At 37.6% G+C, this 21,952-nt stretch overlaps 1 protein-coding gene across 9 annotated transcripts in view; it reads right to left on the bottom strand.

Annotated features, from left to right (window-relative positions):
- Positions 1–21,952, bottom strand: part of PUM2 (pumilio RNA binding family member 2) — a 123,728-nt gene that overhangs the window by 58,233 nt on the left and 43,543 nt on the right. For 8 of the 9 annotated variants that reach the window (XM_045009701.1, XM_045009709.1, XM_045009704.1 and 5 more), the window contains 6 exons: positions 17,443–17,511; positions 8,375–8,480; positions 7,819–8,006; positions 6,935–7,107; positions 4,129–4,399; positions 3,712–3,805 (listed from right to left, as the gene is read on the bottom strand). In XM_045009701.1, the coding sequence (XP_044865636.1) occupies positions 3,712–3,805; positions 4,129–4,399; positions 6,935–7,107; positions 7,819–8,006; positions 8,375–8,480; positions 17,443–17,511 (901 nt within the window). Of the gene's footprint in view, positions 1–3,711; positions 3,806–4,128; positions 4,400–6,934; positions 7,108–7,818; positions 8,007–8,374; positions 8,481–17,442; positions 17,512–19,503; positions 19,523–21,952 lie in introns of those variants that run through there. The other variant, XM_045009708.1, reaches the window with a different exon arrangement.

The raw sequence follows: 21,952 nt of genomic DNA, 5'->3' as shown, positions 1-21,952 counted from the left end.
AAGACCAAAAGCACAGCTGGGTAAAAAAACAAATAAGTTCATGCAGACTAAGTCCATCAATGGGTATTAGCCCCAGAGGTGAGGGATGCAACCCCATGCTCCAAGGGTCCCTAAACATCTAACTGCCAGAAGCTAGGATTGGATAACAGGGATGGATCACTCAATAATTGACCTGTTCTGTTTATTCCCTCTGAAGCATCTGGGCTTGTCAATGTCCAAAGACAGTCTTTTAGGCTAGATGGACCATTGGTCTGACCCAGTATGGCCATTCTTAATACCACTCTAACAGCCTGACAGCCTCATGTTGCTGGCCTGCCTTTCGCAACTGCCAAGTCAATTTCACCCACCTATGCACAGTCAACATTTATGTAGCACTAATCTTTCCTAGCATCTAAGCTCCATACATGACTGGGGCTCCTAGGCGCTGTGAAAATACAAATAGCTATACTGAGAGAAAAGAGACTGGGAGACTTACAGCTGAAGATGCTCAGGGTCCTGCACTAGTTAACAGATTAGAGGAGAGCCCCTCAACTGGAATGACAGCCTGGGTGAGCCACCACAGCATGGATGGACATGGACAGGTCTCAGCTGGGCCTGCACTTCCCATTTCTTTCCCCCTGTTCCCCAACAGTTCCACTCACTCATGTCCACTGCATATAGATCTCCAGACCACAGGAGCAAGGTGGCGAAGGAGGATGAAAGTGAGATGAGTCCAGGAGTTGGAGTCCACTGTCCCTTCACCAAAGTATCTCAACTTGAGGGGCTCCCTTTTTGGGCTGTCTCAGCTCACTGAAGCAGTAGCCCTTGAGGAGCCCATAAGAACATAAGAAAGGCTGTACCGGGTCAGACCAAAGGTCCATCTAGCCCAGTATCTGTCTACCGACAGCGGCCAATGCCAGGTTCCCCAGAGGGAGTGAACCTAACAGGCAATGATCAAGTGATCTCTCTCCTGCCATCCATCTCCATCCTCTGATGAACAGAGGCTAGGGACACCATTCTTACCCATTCTGGCTAATAGCCATTTATGGACTTAGCCACCATGAATTTATCCAGTCCCCTTTTAAACATTGTTATAGTCCTAGCCTTCACAACCTCCTCAGGTAAGGAGTTCCACAAGTTGACTGTGCGCTGCGTGAAGAAGAACTTCCTTTTATTTGTTTTAAACCTGCTGCCTATTAATTTCATTTGGTGACCCCTAGCTCTTGTATTATGGGAATAAGTAAATAACTTTTCCTTATCCACTTTCTCAACATCACTCATGATTTTATATACCTCTATCATGTCCCCCCTTAGTCTTCTCTTTTCCAAGCTGAAGAGTCCTAGCCTCTTTAATCTTTCCTCGTATGGGACCCTCTCTAAACCCCTAATCATTTTAGTTGCCCTTTTCTGAACCTTTTCTAGTGCTAGAATATCTTTTTTGAGGTGAGGAGACCACATCTGTACACAGTATTCGAGATGTGGGCGTACCATGGATTTATATAAGGGCAATAATATATTCTCAGTCTTATTCTCTATCCCCTTTTTAATGATTCCTAACATCCTGTTTGCTTTTTTGACCGCCTCTGCACACTGCATGGACATCTTCAGAGAACTATCCACGATGACGCCAAGATCTTTTTCCTGACTCGTTGTAGCTAAATTAGCCCCCATCATGTTGTATGTATGTATAGTTGGGGTTATTTTTTCCAATGTGCATTACTTTACATTTACCCACATTAAATTTCATTTGCCATTTTGTTGCCCAATCACTTAGTTTTGTGAGATCTTTTTGAAGTTCTTCACAATCTGCTTTGGTCTTAATTATCTTGAGAAGTTTAGTATCATCTGCAAACTTGGCCACCTCACTGTTTACCCCTTTCTCCAGATCATTTATGAATACATTGAATAGGATTGGTCCGAGGACTGAGCCTTGGGGAACACCACTAGTTACCCCTCTCCATTCTGAGAATTTACCATTAATTCCTACCCTTTGTTCCCTGTCCTTTAACCTGTTCTCAATCCATGAAAGGACCTTCCCTTTTATCCCATGACAGCTTAATTTACGTAAGAGCCTTTGGTGAGGGACCTTGTCAAAGGCTTTCTGGAAATCCAAGTACACTATGTCCACCAGATCCCCCTTGTCCACATGTCTGTTGACCCCTTCAAAGAACTCTAATAGATTAGTAAGACACGATTTCCCTTTACAGAAACCATGTTGACTATTGCTCAAGAGTTTGTGTTTTTCTATGTGTCTGATGCCTCCACAAAGATAACTCAGCTTTCCTGTAGTTGCTGCTGCTGCTGCTACCTTGACTCCTGAGAACACTCAAGCAGTAGCATCAAGGGAGTAGAATGTCTTCTTGCTAAGATATCAATGCACCAAGGGCTCTCCAAGGCACTGCTGTTTCATTGAACCAGGGGATGCTTAGCACAGAGCTCCTCACAAAACAGAACTCAGAGAATAACTTCTGCTAAGCTGTAAAAATTAAAAAAAACAAGCTTATCTTTTCCTTAAGACTTTACTGAAGTGCTGGTGAGTAAAAGTTTGGACTTTCAGCAACTCAGGTAAGAGTCCAAAAAACCTCAGGAGTCATAAGAAATATGTAGACTAAATTCAAACACTGAAGTCTTAAACAAAGATTTTAGCCCTGCTTTAAACACAAAATTCAACACTACTTTAACCAGTCAATTGCTAGGGCACCTCTAGGATAAGCAGCTATTTATGAAGGAATTAAGTTAATCAACACAATAAAAGCTATTCTGCACTTCTATAGTGCCTTTTACTGGAGGATCTAAATGGGCTATTACAAATATTAATTTAACCTCAACACCTCTGGGAGGTATATTAAGTATTATCCCATATTACAAATGAACAAGTTGCTTCACTTACACTTACCGTATATACTTGTTCATAAGTTGAGTATTTTTGGTAAAAAAAAAAATGACACATCAAAGAGCGGGGGTCAGCTTATAAACGGGTCTACACCAAAATTTGATGATTTTAAACTCTATGGAATCATTGAATTGAGTATCTAATACAGTGTCGTTTTGTTTACCTGGAGTGTCCGCAGGCACGGAGCCCCTCAGCTCCCATTGGCTAGAAACGGCGAACCACGGCCACAGGGAGCTGAGGGGCTCCATGCCTACAGACGCTCCAGGTAAACAAAACATCCCGACCCGCCAGCTGCTTATCCTGACGGCCGGGAGCCAAAGTTTGCCAACCCCTGAAATATAGGGTTGACTTATGAAAAGGGTCATACAGGTTTTGCTATTTTTACCTAACCATCTTGGGGCGGGTCAGCTTATAACAAACAGTCTAATGAACAAGCATATTTATGGTACTTTATGGCATTAAAATAAGTGTATTTCCCATTTTCAGTCTCATTCATATTTTCAATATAGTGTTCTACATAAGCAAAACTAATTTTCAGTCATTTGAACACAAGTGTAGTGACAAATATTTAGGTGGAGGAAACAAAAAACTGAAAATGCAATTTGGAAAACTGTTATATAGAGTAGGAACAATCTAATACAGCAGCTCTTCAAAATAACTAATATTTCTCTTTCCAGTGAATATACTATCTACTATTTATTAACTAGTTAGAACACCATAAACCAGCAAACTTGAATTAGATTTGATATTTAGTAAACTGAGAGCAGTGTAGCAAAACAATACATTGTCAGCTTTTTGTCACTGACCTCTAAAGTATTTATGCATTATAAAAATCTCACCTATGTGCGGCTGCTGAGCTGCAGCCAATGCGTACTGTTGCTGCTGGGCTGCTGTTAACTGCTGGACAGTTAGCGCATTAGTCCTCTGGAAAAGCTATGAAACAGCAAACATTTAAGTTTTCAATTAAAGATGTGAGATATGCTTAAAGTTTAGAATTTATACATAAAATACTATAAACCAAGACTCTTCTGAAATAGGTTGGAAAATTGTGCACAACATATATTAAAGGGAAATTTAAGTATATTTATTTGTTCCCATCCTACACTTTCTCAAGTATAGGAGTTTAATAAGGTGAAATACATCAAGAATTTTATGCTTAAATTTTTAATTATCAAGAACAAAAACTAAGTGCAACATCTTCAAAGCACAGAATATTTTAAGCGCATTCCCATCAGTTCTATAAGAACAGCACTAACCTGCTGCTGAGAACTGTAGTCAAAAAGTCCTACAGTTGCTCCTGAGGAGTCCATTTGTACCTGATTGCCAGGATAGTCAAACTGTAAAGAATCAAGACCAACTTGTTCCATGGCATCCAGATTCTGAGTTTCTGGGTTTGAAAAGTCTTCTACCAGAGGTTTGTGGGTTGCAGGATTGGAAAGCGGACCTAATCCTTCTGTGGAGTTAGGGTTAGGACCCAGGCGCTCAGCTACTTCTGTTGGGGAGGCTTGTCGGCTTCCAGGAGTACGACTGCATAGAGGAAATTAAAAGATAGCCTCTTACAGCTGTGATAAATAAATCAATAATGGACAAAGCATATTACAATCGATTGAAGGAGAATCTTTAAACATGAAAAAGTTTACAAATATAACTAAGAGAAAGAAGATTTACTGTAAGCAGTTTAACAGGCATATAACGGTGACCTAGCAAAAAGCACACCTTTAGCTTTACCCGTTTACCTGCGTTATAAAGCCCACTGAAAAATGCTTCCAGACTCTTATGAATGAAACGACATGAACTGCTGATCATCTGTAAGGGCTTATCTAGATGGCGAGTCAGTGCCTGGCAAGCTGGGGTGTAAATCTACAGCATGTTGGCATGTAGCATACTACCTGGCCATGTGGACCACGTTACTGTACACTAAAAGCACCCTAGTGTGCTGCCAAAGGTTGGTAAGGTATCACCACTCCACTTTCCAAATGGGAAGTGTTATGTCAGTCCTACTTCTTTCATCTCTGCAGCACTCAAAGGTTTAAATTTTTCTCACTGAAATGAAGACATGGGCGCCTCCAGGAAATCTGCAGACATAACTCTGAACTTTCCAGTATATATTTAAAAAATAAAAATAAAAAAATAAAAAAAATCAGAAGTCAGTCTTTTGTTGGGGGAAAGAAAACACCATAAAGCCTGTCACTTTTAACAAGTCGATTCATTCCAGAGCACATATAGCCACTCTCGTGCTTTGATGGTGACAAAGAGCAACACTATGGCAGGGAACTTTTGTCAGCTAGTAACCCAGCCTGGCTACAAACCTAGATTAAGCATTAAAAACCATTTAGTACTGCCTTTTCTTTGCCTGTGACACAAGCTAGGAACCAAAGAAACTAAAGTTTCATGCACCGGTTATTTCAATATCCATTTCACTTATAAATAAGAATTATATAGGAAGAAACCCCATACCACAAGTTAATTCAAAATATTATTTTAATATAAATGTCAAGAGATACAGGATGAATAGGACAAACATTTTAAAAAATATATTTAGTTAGGATAGGTTTGCTCCTTACAGTGGTGCTGTTGTGTTGCTATAGTTAAAGTTGTGTCAATAGTTCAATTATAAACCTCTATTTGCAGGGATTCATAACTCTGCTTCAAATTGGCCACTTAGATAGCCTTCTCTATTATTTCTTGAGAGGTTTACTGGGTTTGGATGCTTTTCTGCACTTATGCAAATAAAAAAATGTCATTTTAAAAAATAATAATTTGGAAACCATTTTATTTTTAATATTGTCATTGCTTTTGATATTTAAAGAAAAATAACAGAACAGATTAAAATTAATCTACTCTGCAAGTGCAATACACAATTTATTAAAATGAATGAAAAATGTTTTATTTTTGATACTGTAGCATGCATTCCAAAGGAGTGACTGTAGCTTTTCAGAGTCACAATATGTTGAGGATTTCTCTTTTGGCATAATTAACATGTTTGTTTGTTATTTTGTTTGTTTTTAATATGGGCAATCATGTATTTATCCAAAAGACTAGAAATGGGTCTGGAGGATTCATTCTTATCCATAGGGTAAATATGCATTTCCTTGCCTTCCAAAATTAACAAAATAAAAGTAAAATCAAAAACATTTAAATATATAGGTTCAATTTTAGACCAAGAAAAGAATATTAAAAGTTAAAGATTATGATCTTTAACTCAAGTTTTGTACCTCCTCATTCTCCCATCCATATTAATATGGACTTATAAGCAGCAGTCTGAACAGCAGTTTTCTGGTTTGTCAATGATCATGTCAATTATCAAGGATTCATTAGATAGATATTTAGATACCAAGGTGATTAATCTGGTAATTGTAAAGTACCAAAGGTTTAATTAAAGATTAGATAAAACAGGGTGGCTGCTTGTGACGGCTGATTGGACTGTTATTAGTGGGATCAACGTTCAACTCCCAAGCTTGGACCCTCTCCTTTTAAAACAAAACAAAACAAAACAAAACAGAATAAATGTCACTCTCGTCAGCATTCAGAATGGTGCTGACTGGCTGAGAAGGGAGCTGAATCATATCATGTTGGTCAAATTGTGTGCGGAAACAGAATTGGGGTTCCGACAGGTTATGCACAGGGAGGATGCGCTGCTTTATAGCAAAATTAGAGGTTACATTAAAATTCTGCAGGACTAACTCCATAACACATGAGCCAGATGTGAAAGTTATGAAGTTTAAGAAGAAAAAAGTCACAGAAAGTAATTTAGTTCATGATTTATTAATAGTATAACATCTTAAAGCCCCCTTTAACATGTGTTATACAATGCCTTTTGCAGGTAGTAATTTATTTTGAAAAACTACTAGGTTTATTTATTTAAGATGAACTTTTCTCTCTCATGAAAAATGACACGTGGGCTAATGAAACTGTAAGTAACGTGGTACAGCAGGAGGGGGAGGATGAGAGATAAAAGAATCAATCTACAGCTGAATAAATGTTTCAATTTGACACAAACAAGAACTGCAAGTATCCCTAAAGAGATATGCTTGTCTTCTTGAGAAACAGTTAAAAGCTTACTTAAAATCTTTGCAATCGGCATCCATTCCATTTGGCAAACCTCTGCCATTTATTTTAGTAACATCCTCATCATCTCCTTGTTTAAGATCTCTGTTTTTGTCCTCCTCAAATGGAGAAGCCTTTCCTTTCTGATCTCCTTTCTCAGGTCCATCTGTTTCAGCATCTCTAGTGCCCTGAGGAAAAAGAATCTGTTTGATTCTGAATATTTAACAGAACACAAAAGGAGCACCATAAGATGACCTAATTCTACACTATAGTGCATGTAAAAAATACAAACATTTTGTTCTAAATAAAATTGCATTTGGTAGGTAACTTGTTTATGAAGTTTCAACCACACGCAATTAGTAATTGCTAAAACATAAAAGGGCATTGTCGGGATTTATAATGGAAAAGTTAACTCAACCTTAACTATAGCGGTGCTGGTAAAGCAGTAACACCACAAATTAGATCACTATATACTGTTTTTAAAAAAATCAAAAAAAAATCAAAGAAATGTTTTTAAGAACACAAATAATATGAAGCTCTAGCCCAAAGGCCATTTTGTATTTTGCTTTAAATATAGTTATTAAGAGCTTTTACAGCTCACCGGTGATTTGTACAGTACCTATTTTTCTGACTGGATTTGAAGGTGATTGGTAAATAAATGCAATGATTTTCCTGAGATACTTATTCAAGGCCAACAACTCCCCAAATGCTTCTCCCTAACCCCTTCATGTTAGGACTTTCCAACTAAAGAAAAGTGGTGGGTAAGAACTGCACATTCCTCAATTGAAGGGAAGGATAGAAGTGAAATGGAAAAATGCAGTAGAAAAACGTAACTATGTACAAGAATTCATAGCACTGCTGTAAGTAACTATGCAAGCTTAAAGCATTAGATTACTTACAAAAGCTCCTTTCCTAAACCGGGAATCCAATTTATCTGCTGGAGAGGAACTTAACACATATTCTACCATGCTCACTCCAAGGCCACCACTTTCTGATCGAGGAGACAATACAGCATTTACTTCACTGTTTCCATGAAAACCCTGTCCAGGCTTTCTCTGTACCATAATAGGCTGGGACATAGAATGGTCTGTTTAAAAAAAATAAATAAATAAAAAATTACTAATCTGTCCTTTACAGTATAACTTGCAAAGTTGTTAACATTTCATAAAGGGGAACATATTAAGCAAGACCAGAACATGACAATTAAATACAAAGCCAGTTTTATTTTTAAAAGTTATAACTGAATATATTTATTTTTAAAAAAATCTTGTATCCCAGTTTTGAGACGCTAAGTGTTACTGGCATACCATTGTCATTTGTTCAGCACAGATTTCTCAGAATTAACGTGAGGGAAAACAATTTAAAATTTAATGCATATCTAGGGCTTTATAAAACTAATACTTTCAGATAATGGTTAACAGGAATGATCTTTAAATGTGTATTACAATCACTTACGAGGAGTTCCCCATGCAGTCTCTCTCCACTCATCACCAAGGAATATCCCTTTTTGTCCATCTTTTGCTGAATCATCAGGTTCCCAAAACTTTTTGGCAGGTAACAGCTATTTAAGAGGGGAAGTTACTTCATTTAAAATAGCCAAAAAATAACCAATAGTTCTTATAAATAGCCAAAAATATTAACAGCACAACTAAGGGGGATATGCTCCATCAATGAAACAAAAAAAATTCTAGATATTAAATTTAGACATTCTATAGATATTAAATGTACAGAAGGAAACAAATTACATTTAAACAACATTTAAAGAGTGAAAAATAGTGTCTAATTAATTCCTAATGAAAGGAGCCCAACTGACAACCTAAGACTCAGGTACTAGTTACCCAGAACACACACACACAACGAACAGTAACTATGGAAGCTTTCCCATACTAATGTGCTGATGTTCTTCAACCCTCACTTAGTAGGTTGCATCTCTAAAGATGAGAAGACACTCCAGTTTCCATCATGATTCAAAATCTTGGCCTTTCAGCCTAGACAACTAACAAGAATACAAAATCCAGAAGTAGTTTTCATGATGCGGTTGTGTTAACTTGGAAATGGACCAAGTCCACAAACTTCAGATAGTAACTATCCGCATGATGGCAGTTCAGCTACCTTTACCTTACTACAAACCCTGCCATGTTTGACCCAGTGACCTACAGATTAAAGGTTCCAAATCTCAGTCATTCCCCTCAGCGATAGGGTTTGCTCAAGTTACTACTTCTAAGTTAGAAAAACCAAAGCCATTTCAGAAAGCAGACACTGCATTTAACTTAACCAAAAACATTCCTATGTCACCAGTCTTTTTACATCATAATTTTTTCTATCTTGTTTTATAACTATAAACATCAGTGGCAATATAACTAGGTTTACCAACTCTGCCACTGTGGTGTACATTTAAGTCCTCTCAAACACATTAAGAATACAGTTTTCATTGGATTGTAATTTTTGTGCACTCTGAAAAAGTGTAACCCAGCATTTATTTTTAAAAATCTATTTGTTAGTGGACAATAGGAAAACATTTGAAAGGAGAATATTAATCTAATTCTGCAGAATTTAATGATCCATTTAAAACAAGTTTCTAGGCCTTCTGGAAGTGGAAAAAAATATGACAAATATAATCTGATGCAACACTATATTGCCTAGTCTGCAGATAGTGCCTATGAAGCTGTTGCTATCCTCTCTGCTGCTAGTTGGGATAACGAACATAAACGGCACTAGCGAAACTAATACCATATGGGTAGGGCCCTACCAAATTCACAGTTCATTTTAATAAATTTCATGGTCATAGCATTTTAAAAATCTTGAATTTCACAGTTTGATATTTAAACCTTAAATTTCATGATGGTGCAACAAAACATGAATTCATATTTAAAAATGGCAAAATATAAATATGTAAAACCCTTGAGACTCAAACTGGGGTCCTGACCCAGAAGGGGGTTTCAAGGTCATTGTGTGTGTGGGGGGGTGTATGTCACAGTATTGCCACCCTTACTTCTGCGCTGCCTTCAGAGCTGGGGGCTGGAGAGCAGCAGCTGCTGTCCAGATCCCTAGCTCTGAATGCAGTGCTGCTGCCAGCAGCAGCACAGAAGTACAGATGGCAATGCCATGATGCCCTACAATAGCCTTGCAACCCCCGTTTGGGTCAGGACCTCCAGTTTGAGAAACGCTGTACTTTTGTATACTTTTATCCTGTAGTATAGGCTATTTTTATAGTACAGGGTAAAAGTACATAAAAGACCAGATTTCATGGGGGAAACAAGATTCCATGGTCTGGGACACATTTTTCACGGCCATGAATTTGGTAGGGCAACAAGAAAAGACCATGAGGCAATGAGAGTAGTTGAGATCCCACTTCTTTAGTGGTCAGAAAGCTGAAGTCAAGACAGTTGCTTCTCCGTTCTAGTAACTAAAGGATTAATGAGGCTTCAAATGTCTCAGAAACCTACTAGCCAGGAACAAAGTTGGTGGGTAGAATCAGTGGGAGAATAGTTAAATTAAATTTGAAGGCCATTTCCCCATTCTTCATATTGAAATCCCTGGTTCTTACAGTGGGATTTTAAAAAGTCATAAATGAAGGGAGAAAAATAACTAGAAAGACAGAGCACATACTTTTAGCTGTGTTCAGGAGGGTCTATGTTCATGATAGTATTTTGGTGTGCAGTGTCTTCATGCCAAAGACTGCAATGGAAGATGCTTAAGTGTCTGTTTCTATTTTGTATATTTTAAAAAGTAATCACCAGGTGTCCACATAATAGATTTTCATGTGGGACAAAACACTATGTCTTCTACAAGTTTGCAAAGATCTAAACACTTCAGATCTCAGAGGATGGAGAAGTACATCTCCAGGACCATGCAGGATTCCTCAGTACTAGGTAACTGAGTGAAATTTAATGGCTTACTAACTAATGGTCCCATCTAGCTTTAAATTCCGTATCTATGTCTGTAAAGGCACCACTGTTTTCCTTTTGAATGTCCCAGGATAGGGCAGGAGGGAAATAAAGCCATTTTATGAAGACTATAAAAAAAATGTGTGTTTATAGAAAAAGTGGCACTTCCAACAGAAAGTGCAAATACGATCATTCAGTTCAGAGATTTTTCTGGCTGAGATTACAGATACCAAAAGCAAAAAACTGATGGGAAGAATGGAGCAGATTAAATCAGAATCTGATCAGGTCATCAAATTGTCATGCACTTCTAGCATGTTTATTTTGTGTTCTCTCAAATGAGGCTATTTCTATATAACTTCCATTATCTAGCTGAAGGTCAGACAGGGATGGTAGAAAGTCCAAGTGATGAAAGATTCAGGGATAAATAAATGTTACTCCAAACATTGTGCAGGATTTTTGCAAAACACAGGAGTATTGTCTTTTGGTAGAGTGTCTCATCGAGAAGAGCAGCCAGAACATAAGAATGGCCATACTGGGTCAGATAAATGGTCCACCTAACCCAGTATCCTGTCTTCCGACAATGACCAATGACAGGTTCTTCAGAGGGAATGAACAAAGAAGGTGGTAATCAAGTGATCCCTACCATGTCACCCATTCCCAACTTCCGGCAAACAGAGGCTAGGGACACTTCAGAGCATGATTTTGCATCCCTGCCCATCCTGGCTAATAGCTATTGATGGACCTATCCTCCATGAACTTATCTAGTTCTTTTTTGAATCCTGTCTAATCTTGGCCTTCACAACATCCTCCGGCAAAGATTCCACAGATTGACTGGGTGTTCTTTGAAGTAGTACTTCCTTTTGTTGTTTTAAACCTGCTGCCTATTAATTTCATTTGGTGACCCCTAATTCTTGTGTTATGAGGAGTAAATAGCACTTCCTTATTTACTTTCTCCACACCAGTCATGATTTTGTAGACCTCTATCATATGCCCCATAGTCGTCTGTTTTCCAAGCTAAAAAATTCGAGCCTTATTAATCTCTCCTCATACGGAAGTGTTCTGTACCCCTAATCATTTTTGTTGCCCTTTTCTGTACCTTTCCCAATTCCAATATATATTTTTTGAGATGGGGCAACCAGATCTGCAAGCAATATTCAAGATGTGGGCATACCATGGATTTATATAGAGGCAATATGATATTTTTTGTCTTGTTATCTATCCCTTTCCTAATGATACCCAATGTTCTGTTAGCGGCACATTGAGTGGATGTTTTCAGAGAACTATCCACAATGATTCCACGATCTCTTTCTTGAGTGGTAACAGCTAATTTAGACCCCATCGTTTTATATGTATAGTTGGGATTATGTTTTTCAATATGTATTACTTTGGCAGATGAAATTCAATGTTGATAAATACATTTTGTTGCCCAGTCACTCAGTTTTGTGAGATCCCTTTGTAACATTTTGCAGTCTGTTTTGGACTTAACTATCCTGAGTAATTTGCAGATGATACAAAACATTGCCACCTCAGTGTTTATCCCTTTTTCCAGATCATTTATGAACATGTTGAACAGTACTGGTCCCAGTACAGACCCCTGAGGGACACCACTATTTTACCTCTCTACCGTCTGAAAACTGACCATTTATTCCTACTCTTTGTTTCCTATCTTTTAACCAGTTACAGATCCAAGAGAGGACCTTCCCTCTTATCCCATGACAGCTTACTTTTCTCAAGAACCAGAAGAAGACTAAACCTCATCTTTTGCAGAGTCCTGCCCACAAGAGAGGACGCAGGAAAGGAATTAAAGAGGTATTTCAGGAATGGTTAGGATAGCAGGTCCATGGCTGCTGCTCCTTGTAACAAGCAAGGTGTTTTACAACTGATTTTAGGATGCAAACAGATCTACCTTTGGTTGTCCAAATTTGTCTGGGACAATGCCAACAGGTAGATGCTACATTTTGCTGGATTTATGTTGTGACAATTTAACAACACAATTGAGTTTGCCCACAGAGAATGGAAGTACATAGATAGGATTTTTCCCTGCCCAAGTTATGAGGGTTTAATCTTCCCTAAGGAGGGGGACTGACTGGTTCTTCCTGATGGCTGATAGCTAAGCATACATCATGTTGTTCATCATAATTAAAATGTGGTTATTTAGCTAGTGATTAGCTAAGGACATGAACAACCCAAACAAATTCCCATTTGTTATTTCTTATGTGGTACCTGAAAGAGCAGTCTGCACCTCTATGACAGGCATGTCATTCATTCTGCTGCATAACAGAGAAGCAAAGGCAAAACAGGCCTTTCACTTAGTGATTCCTGCATCTAACCCAATAAACTTGTGGTCGAACACAAGTATATATTTCAGAAAGACATTTAAATGTCATTAAAAGACTCCAAGTGATGCAAAATTAACCGTATCCCTGGGTAAACTGTTTAGCACCCTCAATGGTAAAAATGTCTGGTTTGAACTTTGCCAACATCAGCTTCCAGCCATTGGACATTGCTATGTCTGTCTACTAGATTAATGGAGCTCTCTAGTAACATATCTTCCCCCCGTGTAGTTACTTATGGCATATGATTAAACTGCTTTTCAACGTGCTCTCTGATACGCTGAACAGACTACATTTCTTTAGTTTCATTTTAAGGAGCATTTTCCAGACTACCTATTCTTGTATCTCTTCTCTGAACCTTCTCCAATTTTTCCAACATCCTTTTAAAAATACTGACACCAGACCTTAACACAGTGTTCCAGTAGCAGTCTGACCAACATTCTTTTCCTTGCTTGCCACTGGCTTGCTGTATGGCCTTTCTTGCAAGGATTTTTGTTCCTTAATCCTTAAGATACTGATGTGTATTTTCAACCTTTTTTTGGGGGGGGGAGGAGGAGAGAGAGATCTGGCAATTACTATATAGCACTGTTTTCTAACCTAGAGGTTGTGATCCTAAGGTGGGTCACAATAGAATGACTAATGGAAGACAACCAAACTGGGGGAAAAGCCTGTGAAATTAATAAGCAGAAGCTGTGGCTGGAAAGTGGAAGAAAGACAGAGGAAGGGTCAGAGGTAAAATGGCAAAGAATAAGACTGGAGGCACAGCTTAAAAGGGTAATCAGTCTTCAGGTGACCAACAGAGAAAGACCTCTGCAATACAATTAATCTCTTTATGTAGAAAACTTTTCTTTTCATCTTGTTTTCTTCCAAAGTAAACCACTACAGCATTATAGCATGGAAGTGGATCAAGGGAACTAAATATTTAGCTAAACACCTTATTCAGTCTTACTCAAAAATTAATTCAAATTGGTTTAGATATGACCATCCTTACAGTCTGAAAGCTAGCTGAAGGACTGCCAACAAATGGTCATGATAAATGGAAACACTAGCTTGGAAAATTCTGATGCAGACTTGGGCTCATTAATGAGCCCAAGGATAGAATTAACAGCCCAGCAATGAAATCTGCAGAGACTAAAATGGGAAGTGCTAAAGTAAATTGACCTATGGGGATTAGGAATATGATCAGGAAATGAAATTCAATTCAAAAAAACGCATACATGAGAACAAGAGACCATAACAGGAACAATGTCTTCACTGGGAAGAAAAACCTATCTGGACATTTTAAAAAAAAGTATACCTATTCACCCGTGGCATAGCCAGGTGGAAGGAACAGGGGGAGCTATCAAAAAAAGGCACCACCCGTTGCGGCGCTTTTACTCACCTGGCGGTGCTTTTACTCACCTGGTGGTGCTCCGGGTCTTCAGTGGTGGGCCCTTCACTCGCTCCAGGTGTCTTCCGCAGCACTGAAGGACCCGTCGCCGGAAATGCTGCTGAAGACCCACAGAGCGAGTCAAGGTCCCGCCGCCGAAGACCCAGAGCACTGCCGGGTGAGTAAAAGCACCGCAGTGGGTGTCACATTTTTTTTTTCTCTCTCTTTTTTTTGGATTGCTCCCCTGGGTGAGTAAAAATTAAAAAGGCACCAAGAAATTGACAAGGCGCCACTTGTGCTCAGTGGGGGAGCGGTCACTGCCCCCCTCCCCCCCCCTCTCCAGCTACGCTACTGCGTTACAACACTACACTTTACAAAAAGTGCAAAAGAGTTAGGCCTGGTCTACACTAAAAAATTTGGCTGACCCACCTATGTTGCTCAGGAGTGTGAAAAATCAACATCCGAGCAGTGTAGTTAAGCCGACCTAACCCCCAGTGTACACGGTGCTAGGTTGACGGAAGAATTCCTCTGTCAAACTAGCTACCGCATCTCAGGGAAGTGGATTACCTATGCCAGTGAGAGAACCCTTCCCAGCAGCATAGGTTGCATTTACACTGAAATGCTACAGCAGTGCTGAGCCACGCTGCTGTAGTGTTTCAAGTGTAGACAAGCCCTTAGTCTCTGACTTTTCCCAATGTGTTCATTGGTTAAACAGTAAACAAATTATACCATAGTGTTCAGTGACAACTGGCATAAAAAACTGATAGTTTTTTAGTTTCCACATTCAGAAGAATCACATCATAAAAGAGACAATCTGCTCTTGATACAGCTCTGATAAGACCACACCTGGAATACTGTGTTCAGTCTGGTGCCAAGAAAAAAAACTCGAGTTCAGGGAATAAACAACAAAAACACACCACAAAACTAGGGTGTACTAACATGTGTAACTTGGGTAAAAGAATTAAGAAAAGGGAAGTCTATGGAAAATACAGCAAACTTCCTGAAAGTAAGAAATGTGGAATAGGCTCCCGAAGAAATGGTAGAAGCCCCTTTGGAACATTTCATATAAGTTAGGATAAAGTAACTGGAATGTACCCTACCTCCCGTGGTTGAGAGGATTATTTCATTAGGGGTTGTAAGGTCCTTAGAAACTACAGATCAGTCTGGGAAAAACAAAATGCTCACCAGCTAAAACTTCAAATTTGTTTTCTCATCGAGAAATAATAGTTTTCTTAGAAAGATCAGTGCCCAAAAATGATCTCTAACATATTAAGTTGAAATATTGTTTGTTTTGATTGTCAAAAGACATTTCTCTAATACTCTGAAAGACAGATAGGTAAGTAATTAAAAAGTTAGTGCATCATGCATGTAAAACAATCATTTGTTGTGGATTTGATATTTCAGTTTAATTTTAAAAGTAACTGTTTACAAAGAGCTATCTTCTTTTTCTTTTCACTCAATACTTGTGTAAAGTAAAACTAGCATATGTCAGTTCGTACACAACGATATTGTATTTTTTTAGCTGTATAATCAAAGCATTGAAATCACATGTATTGTGGTTGATACAGTTTGTGTCTGCAGATGTAGGAAACATCACTGCATCAGTTTACAGTCTGTTTACATAAAACACTGGTTATTAAGTCCATAATAAAATAAATGTATCCACAATTTTGTTTATCTTGATCTCCTTAAGAGATCTGCCTTGACTCAGTTTTCTCAATATATTCCAAATGGACCATAGCTAAACAATACTACTTTGCAATGTCTTCAAGTGATCTGGCATAACAAGCAACACAGTATAGATGGTGCATATTTGCAAAATATCTCACAGTTGCCTTTATGAAATCAGAGTTTGAAGCTGCAGTCACTTTTGGAGACTTAACTAGAAAAACTTGAAAACACGATTCAAAATAAATTCAATCTTTTTAAGATAGGATAAATCTTAATGAGGCTGAGGACAGCAAGCCTAACGATATGTTTTGATACAGTACACAAAAAACAAAGAATATTTTTATCAAGTGGCCTGCGTGCCATTTGAATAACCCATATTTATCACTATATTGTCTAAATGAGCCAATCACTTTTGATTTGATCTTTACATCTGATTCCTATAACCTCCTAAATCTACCCTGAATATCAACATCCTTTTTTCAGATTTCACCTCTACTACGTCAGCAAAGAGACAAGATAGCCCTTCATTAATGCGATGTACATGGACTCTTTGCTAGCTGCAGAACTGTCAGATCCTCAGCCAGTAGAGTAATAAGTCTAGCTTTCAGTATGCATTTCTCTGAATTTCCTAAGAGACTTTATAATAGTGTTTTTAAAGTCTCTCACTCTGTTGGTGTTAATACAGTTTGAGTGAAGGAAAAGACTATTTTTAACCAGCAGAGTACTTCAAATTATTTAAAATTGCACCTCTCATTCTGGAAGGAAGCTTTTGTTCCTCCTTCCTAGGCCATGGCACATCCGCTGGTCCATCACCACTAAGGTTGTCCATTGAAGAAGCCATGTCACTAAGGGTATAATAAATTGCCCTAATTTCCAGCCAGTTTATAATTGTTATTTTTCTTTGGGTCCGGGAATCCTGCAAAAGCCCCAACACCTTAGGCTTGGGTTAGTGGAAATAACTTCTTAGAAAGCAACAGCAGAGAATTTTTCACAATCTTTACATTGCCTTCTCTTCTTCCTGAAGCTTATCAGCTAACAAGCCCAATATGTTAACATTATAGTTCCATTTATCATAGTTCTTAGATACTGGAGTTAACTTAGACACCACCTTAGATATTGTAAATATGGTCTTTGGATGCCTGAAAAATTGGTTTGTCTCAGATCAAAAAACTTCACTAACCAAGCTCAGAATCTAAACAAGCTAAATTTTATTAGAATTTCCAATCCTCCAACAGAATTTTCTGATCACCTACAAATATTTACCTCTCCCATTCCCCGAGATTCTAGTGCAAGAGCTTGAAACTCATGATTCATCTCATCCACAGATCGAACCTGAAGAAAAAATTAATGACAATTAGCAACCATTAGATAGTGAAGTATATCTTAAATACAGTTATATATTCCCCATATGATTTTACTGTTTTTTTTTAAATCGTTTCTAAAGTTCAGTTTCTAAAATTTGCTATTCAATCTATAATCATACACTCTCAGATTTGGTAAATGAGTCTACTTAAAGCCTGCAACCAGTTCTTTAATGCTTCATGTTAAAATTTGTTTTGCATTATTGTGTTAAGTACAAATATTTTAAAAACTATAAATGTAGCATATTACAGTACACATTAACTACCACAAAAACAATGAGGAATTTTCTATCTGCAGACACACACATGCATAAGTGAAATTAATGATTGGTGTATACATATTAATTTGGAAAAGAAATGATTTGTTGCACACAAAGTTACTGAGTACACTTGAGGGAAGACAAAAGTATGAAAAAAATCTCATGAGAGTGCACACAAGTGACTATCACTACTGTCTATCCTATTCCCATCAGAGACACTGACCTCACCCCCAACAAACACTTAGTATGTTTTCTACCTCTAAGGAACTTTCAAAACTAGGGAAAAAACTTAGAAAAAGAAGGGGGACGAGAACAAGTAAAACTACAATTGGTTTGTTTGCAACACTAAAATATGAGAGGGCACAGCAATGAAATGATTTAGAAACACAATTATCCCTAAAATTATGGAGGAAAATGAAGATGCAAATTTCCTTGCTTTTGTTGTTCTCTGTTGGATCCCAAGGAATCAGTTGCTCCTGGAATGCTATGCATGTGCATTTTCCCATACACAGTAATTGACACTGCACAAACATGCATTTGTATAAACAGATGTTTAGCTAACAAGGTATACAAATGCTGTTTTCTTTCACACATCAGGGTTTCTTGTCATTCATAAACTTGTTTATGAAAACATGAAAAAAACTGAACATGCTCAAAATTGCATGTGCAAATGTCATCTTTCTGTTGATAGACTGGATAAACTTGCAGTTTTATAAATTCCCCAACAGCAAGTTTTTTGTAGCAAATTTAGCATTTTGAATTTAAGCAGCAGTGTTGATTTCTTGGCAATTTCCATTGCTAAAACTCAGTCCTTTCAAGATGTCATTACTGAGCATATTAAACTACAAACTATTAAATCTTTGAAGTCAGCATATGAGTACATACTTAATTTTTCTGAAGCAAATGCTTAACTGAAAGTCATAAAAGAACACTTCATGAAGAATATGATTTTGGTTATTTTAATTCATTATTTCCATCCCCAGTGAGCAATCAATGTATTCAACCAGCACTAGCAGAATTATTGAAAGAGCAACCTAAACACAAACTTTCTTTTCCCAATACTATAAAATTGGGCATTTAAGTCAATTAGGTTGATTTTTTACACTGATTGTATCAATGAAACTGAAGTAAGACAAGACAGAACATTATGCTCCTATAAAAATATCTAAGAACAAATTTTAGGCTGGAGCAAAATCAACAGCAAATTAGTAACCTATTTAAATAAAGATAAACTTTTATTTGAAAAAACTCAGGGAAGTGATGAACAATCCTTGTATGTGGAAAAAGACTGAGGAAAGAATGAAATTGCAAAATTTCAGTTTTGGAAGACACTTCTGAATTTGGAGAATCTAAATTTCTAATGACTGAATTTACCTGCACAGATATTCATACGAAACAATGCAAGACTTTTATATATAATACTGTGAACCACTTCACTATTACTTTGCAATTTACTATTGAAAGAAAAAAAAACTTGATATACACAATTTCATCTCCAAGAGCATGGTTTTGTTCAATTAGCACTTTTCAAACAATTTGCAGTAAATTCTTGTTAATCTACATTCATTCAACACAGATGTTGTGTAAATCACTAACAATTAGCCACATTTATAAGTCATTAACATTTTATTGTATTTTTTATTTTGCTTCAAAAGATTAAATGTACATTGCCATGCCTACCCAGTTTTCAACATTAAAAATACCTCAATTACAGTCACAGTGTCCTCCAGAGCCCTACAAAAAGAGCAAAAGGGTAACAACGTAATTAAATACATAGGTTACCCTTACATGCTTTAACAAATAAAACTGAGGCGCTGGAGGTCTCTATGGTTGTAGATCAATCCTATATATTGCTCTGAACTTTATTTTGCCCATGTTCCATTCTCATAAGCATGAAATTTGAAAGATTATTACTGTTACTATTAGTAATGCTATTGCAAGACTGTACTGTTACCAGAAAAGTGGAGCTGTCATTTGTCTCTCCTTCAGGACACATGCCTTCATCAGAAACAGTAGTACACAAAACACTGCCACATCATTGCAGGTAACACTGATGTTTTAAAAGGTCTCCATTCGCTAATCACTATCATACTGGATTTCCTGTGTCTTGCCTACCAAAATTTTCCTACGACTTCATTGAATTCAAGAATTTATTAAGGAAATCTACAGAACCAAAAGGAAAATATATTGGCTGAAATCACATAAGCAGCCAAGAAGTTCTGATTAGCATTGCTTATTACTTTTATTGCCCTAGTCATAGACCAGGACTCTATTGTAATAGACAATGTACAAACCCAGAACAAAAAAAAGACAGTCCTGCTTGGTTCCTCTGATCCAGAAGTAACATTTATCTAATTAATTAAAAATGCCTTACTCCTTTGGTGCAGCCTAATTAAAAGATCTTTCAGTATAGAGGTTTTTTTTATTTCTTTACAATTTAAAAACACTGTCAAATACTTTGTTCGATATATATTTCCCCATCATTTGTAATAACATATGAACTCCTGAGAAAAGGGTGCCTTCTCTTAATTATTTTGCCTTTGACTAACTTATTTCCCCAAGCACTTTTCAAAGTTTTTCAGTTGAGTTCAAAACTATTGTGTCAGTTTTCAGTTACTACTAAGGCTAAATCTACAATAAGAGTCAGGAATGTGATTCCCTTGCTTGTGTACGCACTCCCACTAGCTCCCATCCAACCAGCGTGAATATAATTAGAAGTGTTGCCCCAGTAGCAAGCATAGTGCCAGCGAAGGCCACTAAGCTGTGTGGAGTACATACCCACAGGTTTAGGCAGCTTTATACTCTGCATGGCTCAGCTGTGCCTCTACTGCTGCTACCCATGCTACCGTGGCAACACTGCAGTATTTATATTTCCACTAGCTGGATGAGAGCTAGCAAAAGCACCTGCACACAAGCAGAGGAATCACACCAATAGCTCATACTGTAGACAGCCATTGTTTTGCACAAACTTTTATTATAGCACAGGGAATAGAGCTAAGTAAACTTGTGCTGTTAAGCCCACAGCAAAGTCTCTCTTTAATTAATGTCATATTTAGTTAATTAGTTTAGAGGTCAATTTGGAAAAATCAAAAGATCCAGCTGTTTGAAATGTAACAAATGAGTTGTAGTTAATTTTAGAAGTCTAAGCAGGACAAACTCCCACACAAAAGGGAAAAAAAAGAGCAACATTTTCAAAGCAAGGGTTCTTTGCTTTGCATCTTCTCACCTTTGTGCAGGCCACCCCGACAACTCAACTAGCACTTCTGGAAATAGAGAATCTTTTCTGTAGATGGGAAGGCCCTGTTTCTGGTTGAACACATTTGCCTTTTGTTTATCTTTCCCCCTAAAATCATTTTGTTGAGTATTCTCCTCCATCAGCCAAATGCTTTTGGCATTAGGAGCTAGCACTAGTCCTGATATTTAATATAGATAACTCATTCCAAATGTCAGAAGCAGGTAAATAGTCCAATAAAAACAAAATATACACAAAGTTGAGACTAAGTACCTATGACACATTCCCCAGACACAGCACATTCCCCGATAGGTTTGTATACATTTTTTACAATAAAATAAATCCATGTAGGATAAAATAAGCAAACAAAATAGAATATATTGACCTTAGTTTTAAAATATATTCAAGTGTAAATTAAAAGTGTTGTAATGTCTGGCTTGACTTTCTGGTCAAAACTCTTTCAAAGTATGTTTTCCCCCCTCTGCTACAGCATATCACTATTGCACAAGTGTCTAAAGCAGGGGTAGGCAACCTGCGGCACGCTAGCTGATTTTCAGTGGCACTCACACTGCCCGGGTCCTGGCCACCGGTCCGGGGGGCTCTGCATTTTAATTTAATTTTAAATGAAGCTTCTTAAACATTTTAAAACCTTATTTACTTTACATACAACAATAGTTTAGTTATATATTATAGACTTATAGAAAGAGACCTTCTAAAACGTTAAAATGTATTACTGGCACGCAAAACCTTAAATTAGAGTGAATAAATGAAGACTCAGCACACCACTTCTGAAAGGTTGCCAACCCCTCGTCTGAAGACTGCTCACCTGTACTGTGTTAATATCACTAACCAATGCAAGGAAGTACCCCTGAACTCTGGTACTGATAAAAGTGCATGTAAAGGCTTTTTATCTAAGTCCT

Source organism: Mauremys mutica, chromosome 3, assembly GCF_020497125.1.
Source record: "Mauremys mutica isolate MM-2020 ecotype Southern chromosome 3, ASM2049712v1, whole genome shotgun sequence".
Classification (NCBI taxonomy): domain Eukaryota; kingdom Metazoa; phylum Chordata; order Testudines; family Geoemydidae; genus Mauremys; species Mauremys mutica.
Note: the sequence above shows the minus strand (reverse complement) of the source record. Positions and strands in the feature narration are given on the sequence as shown.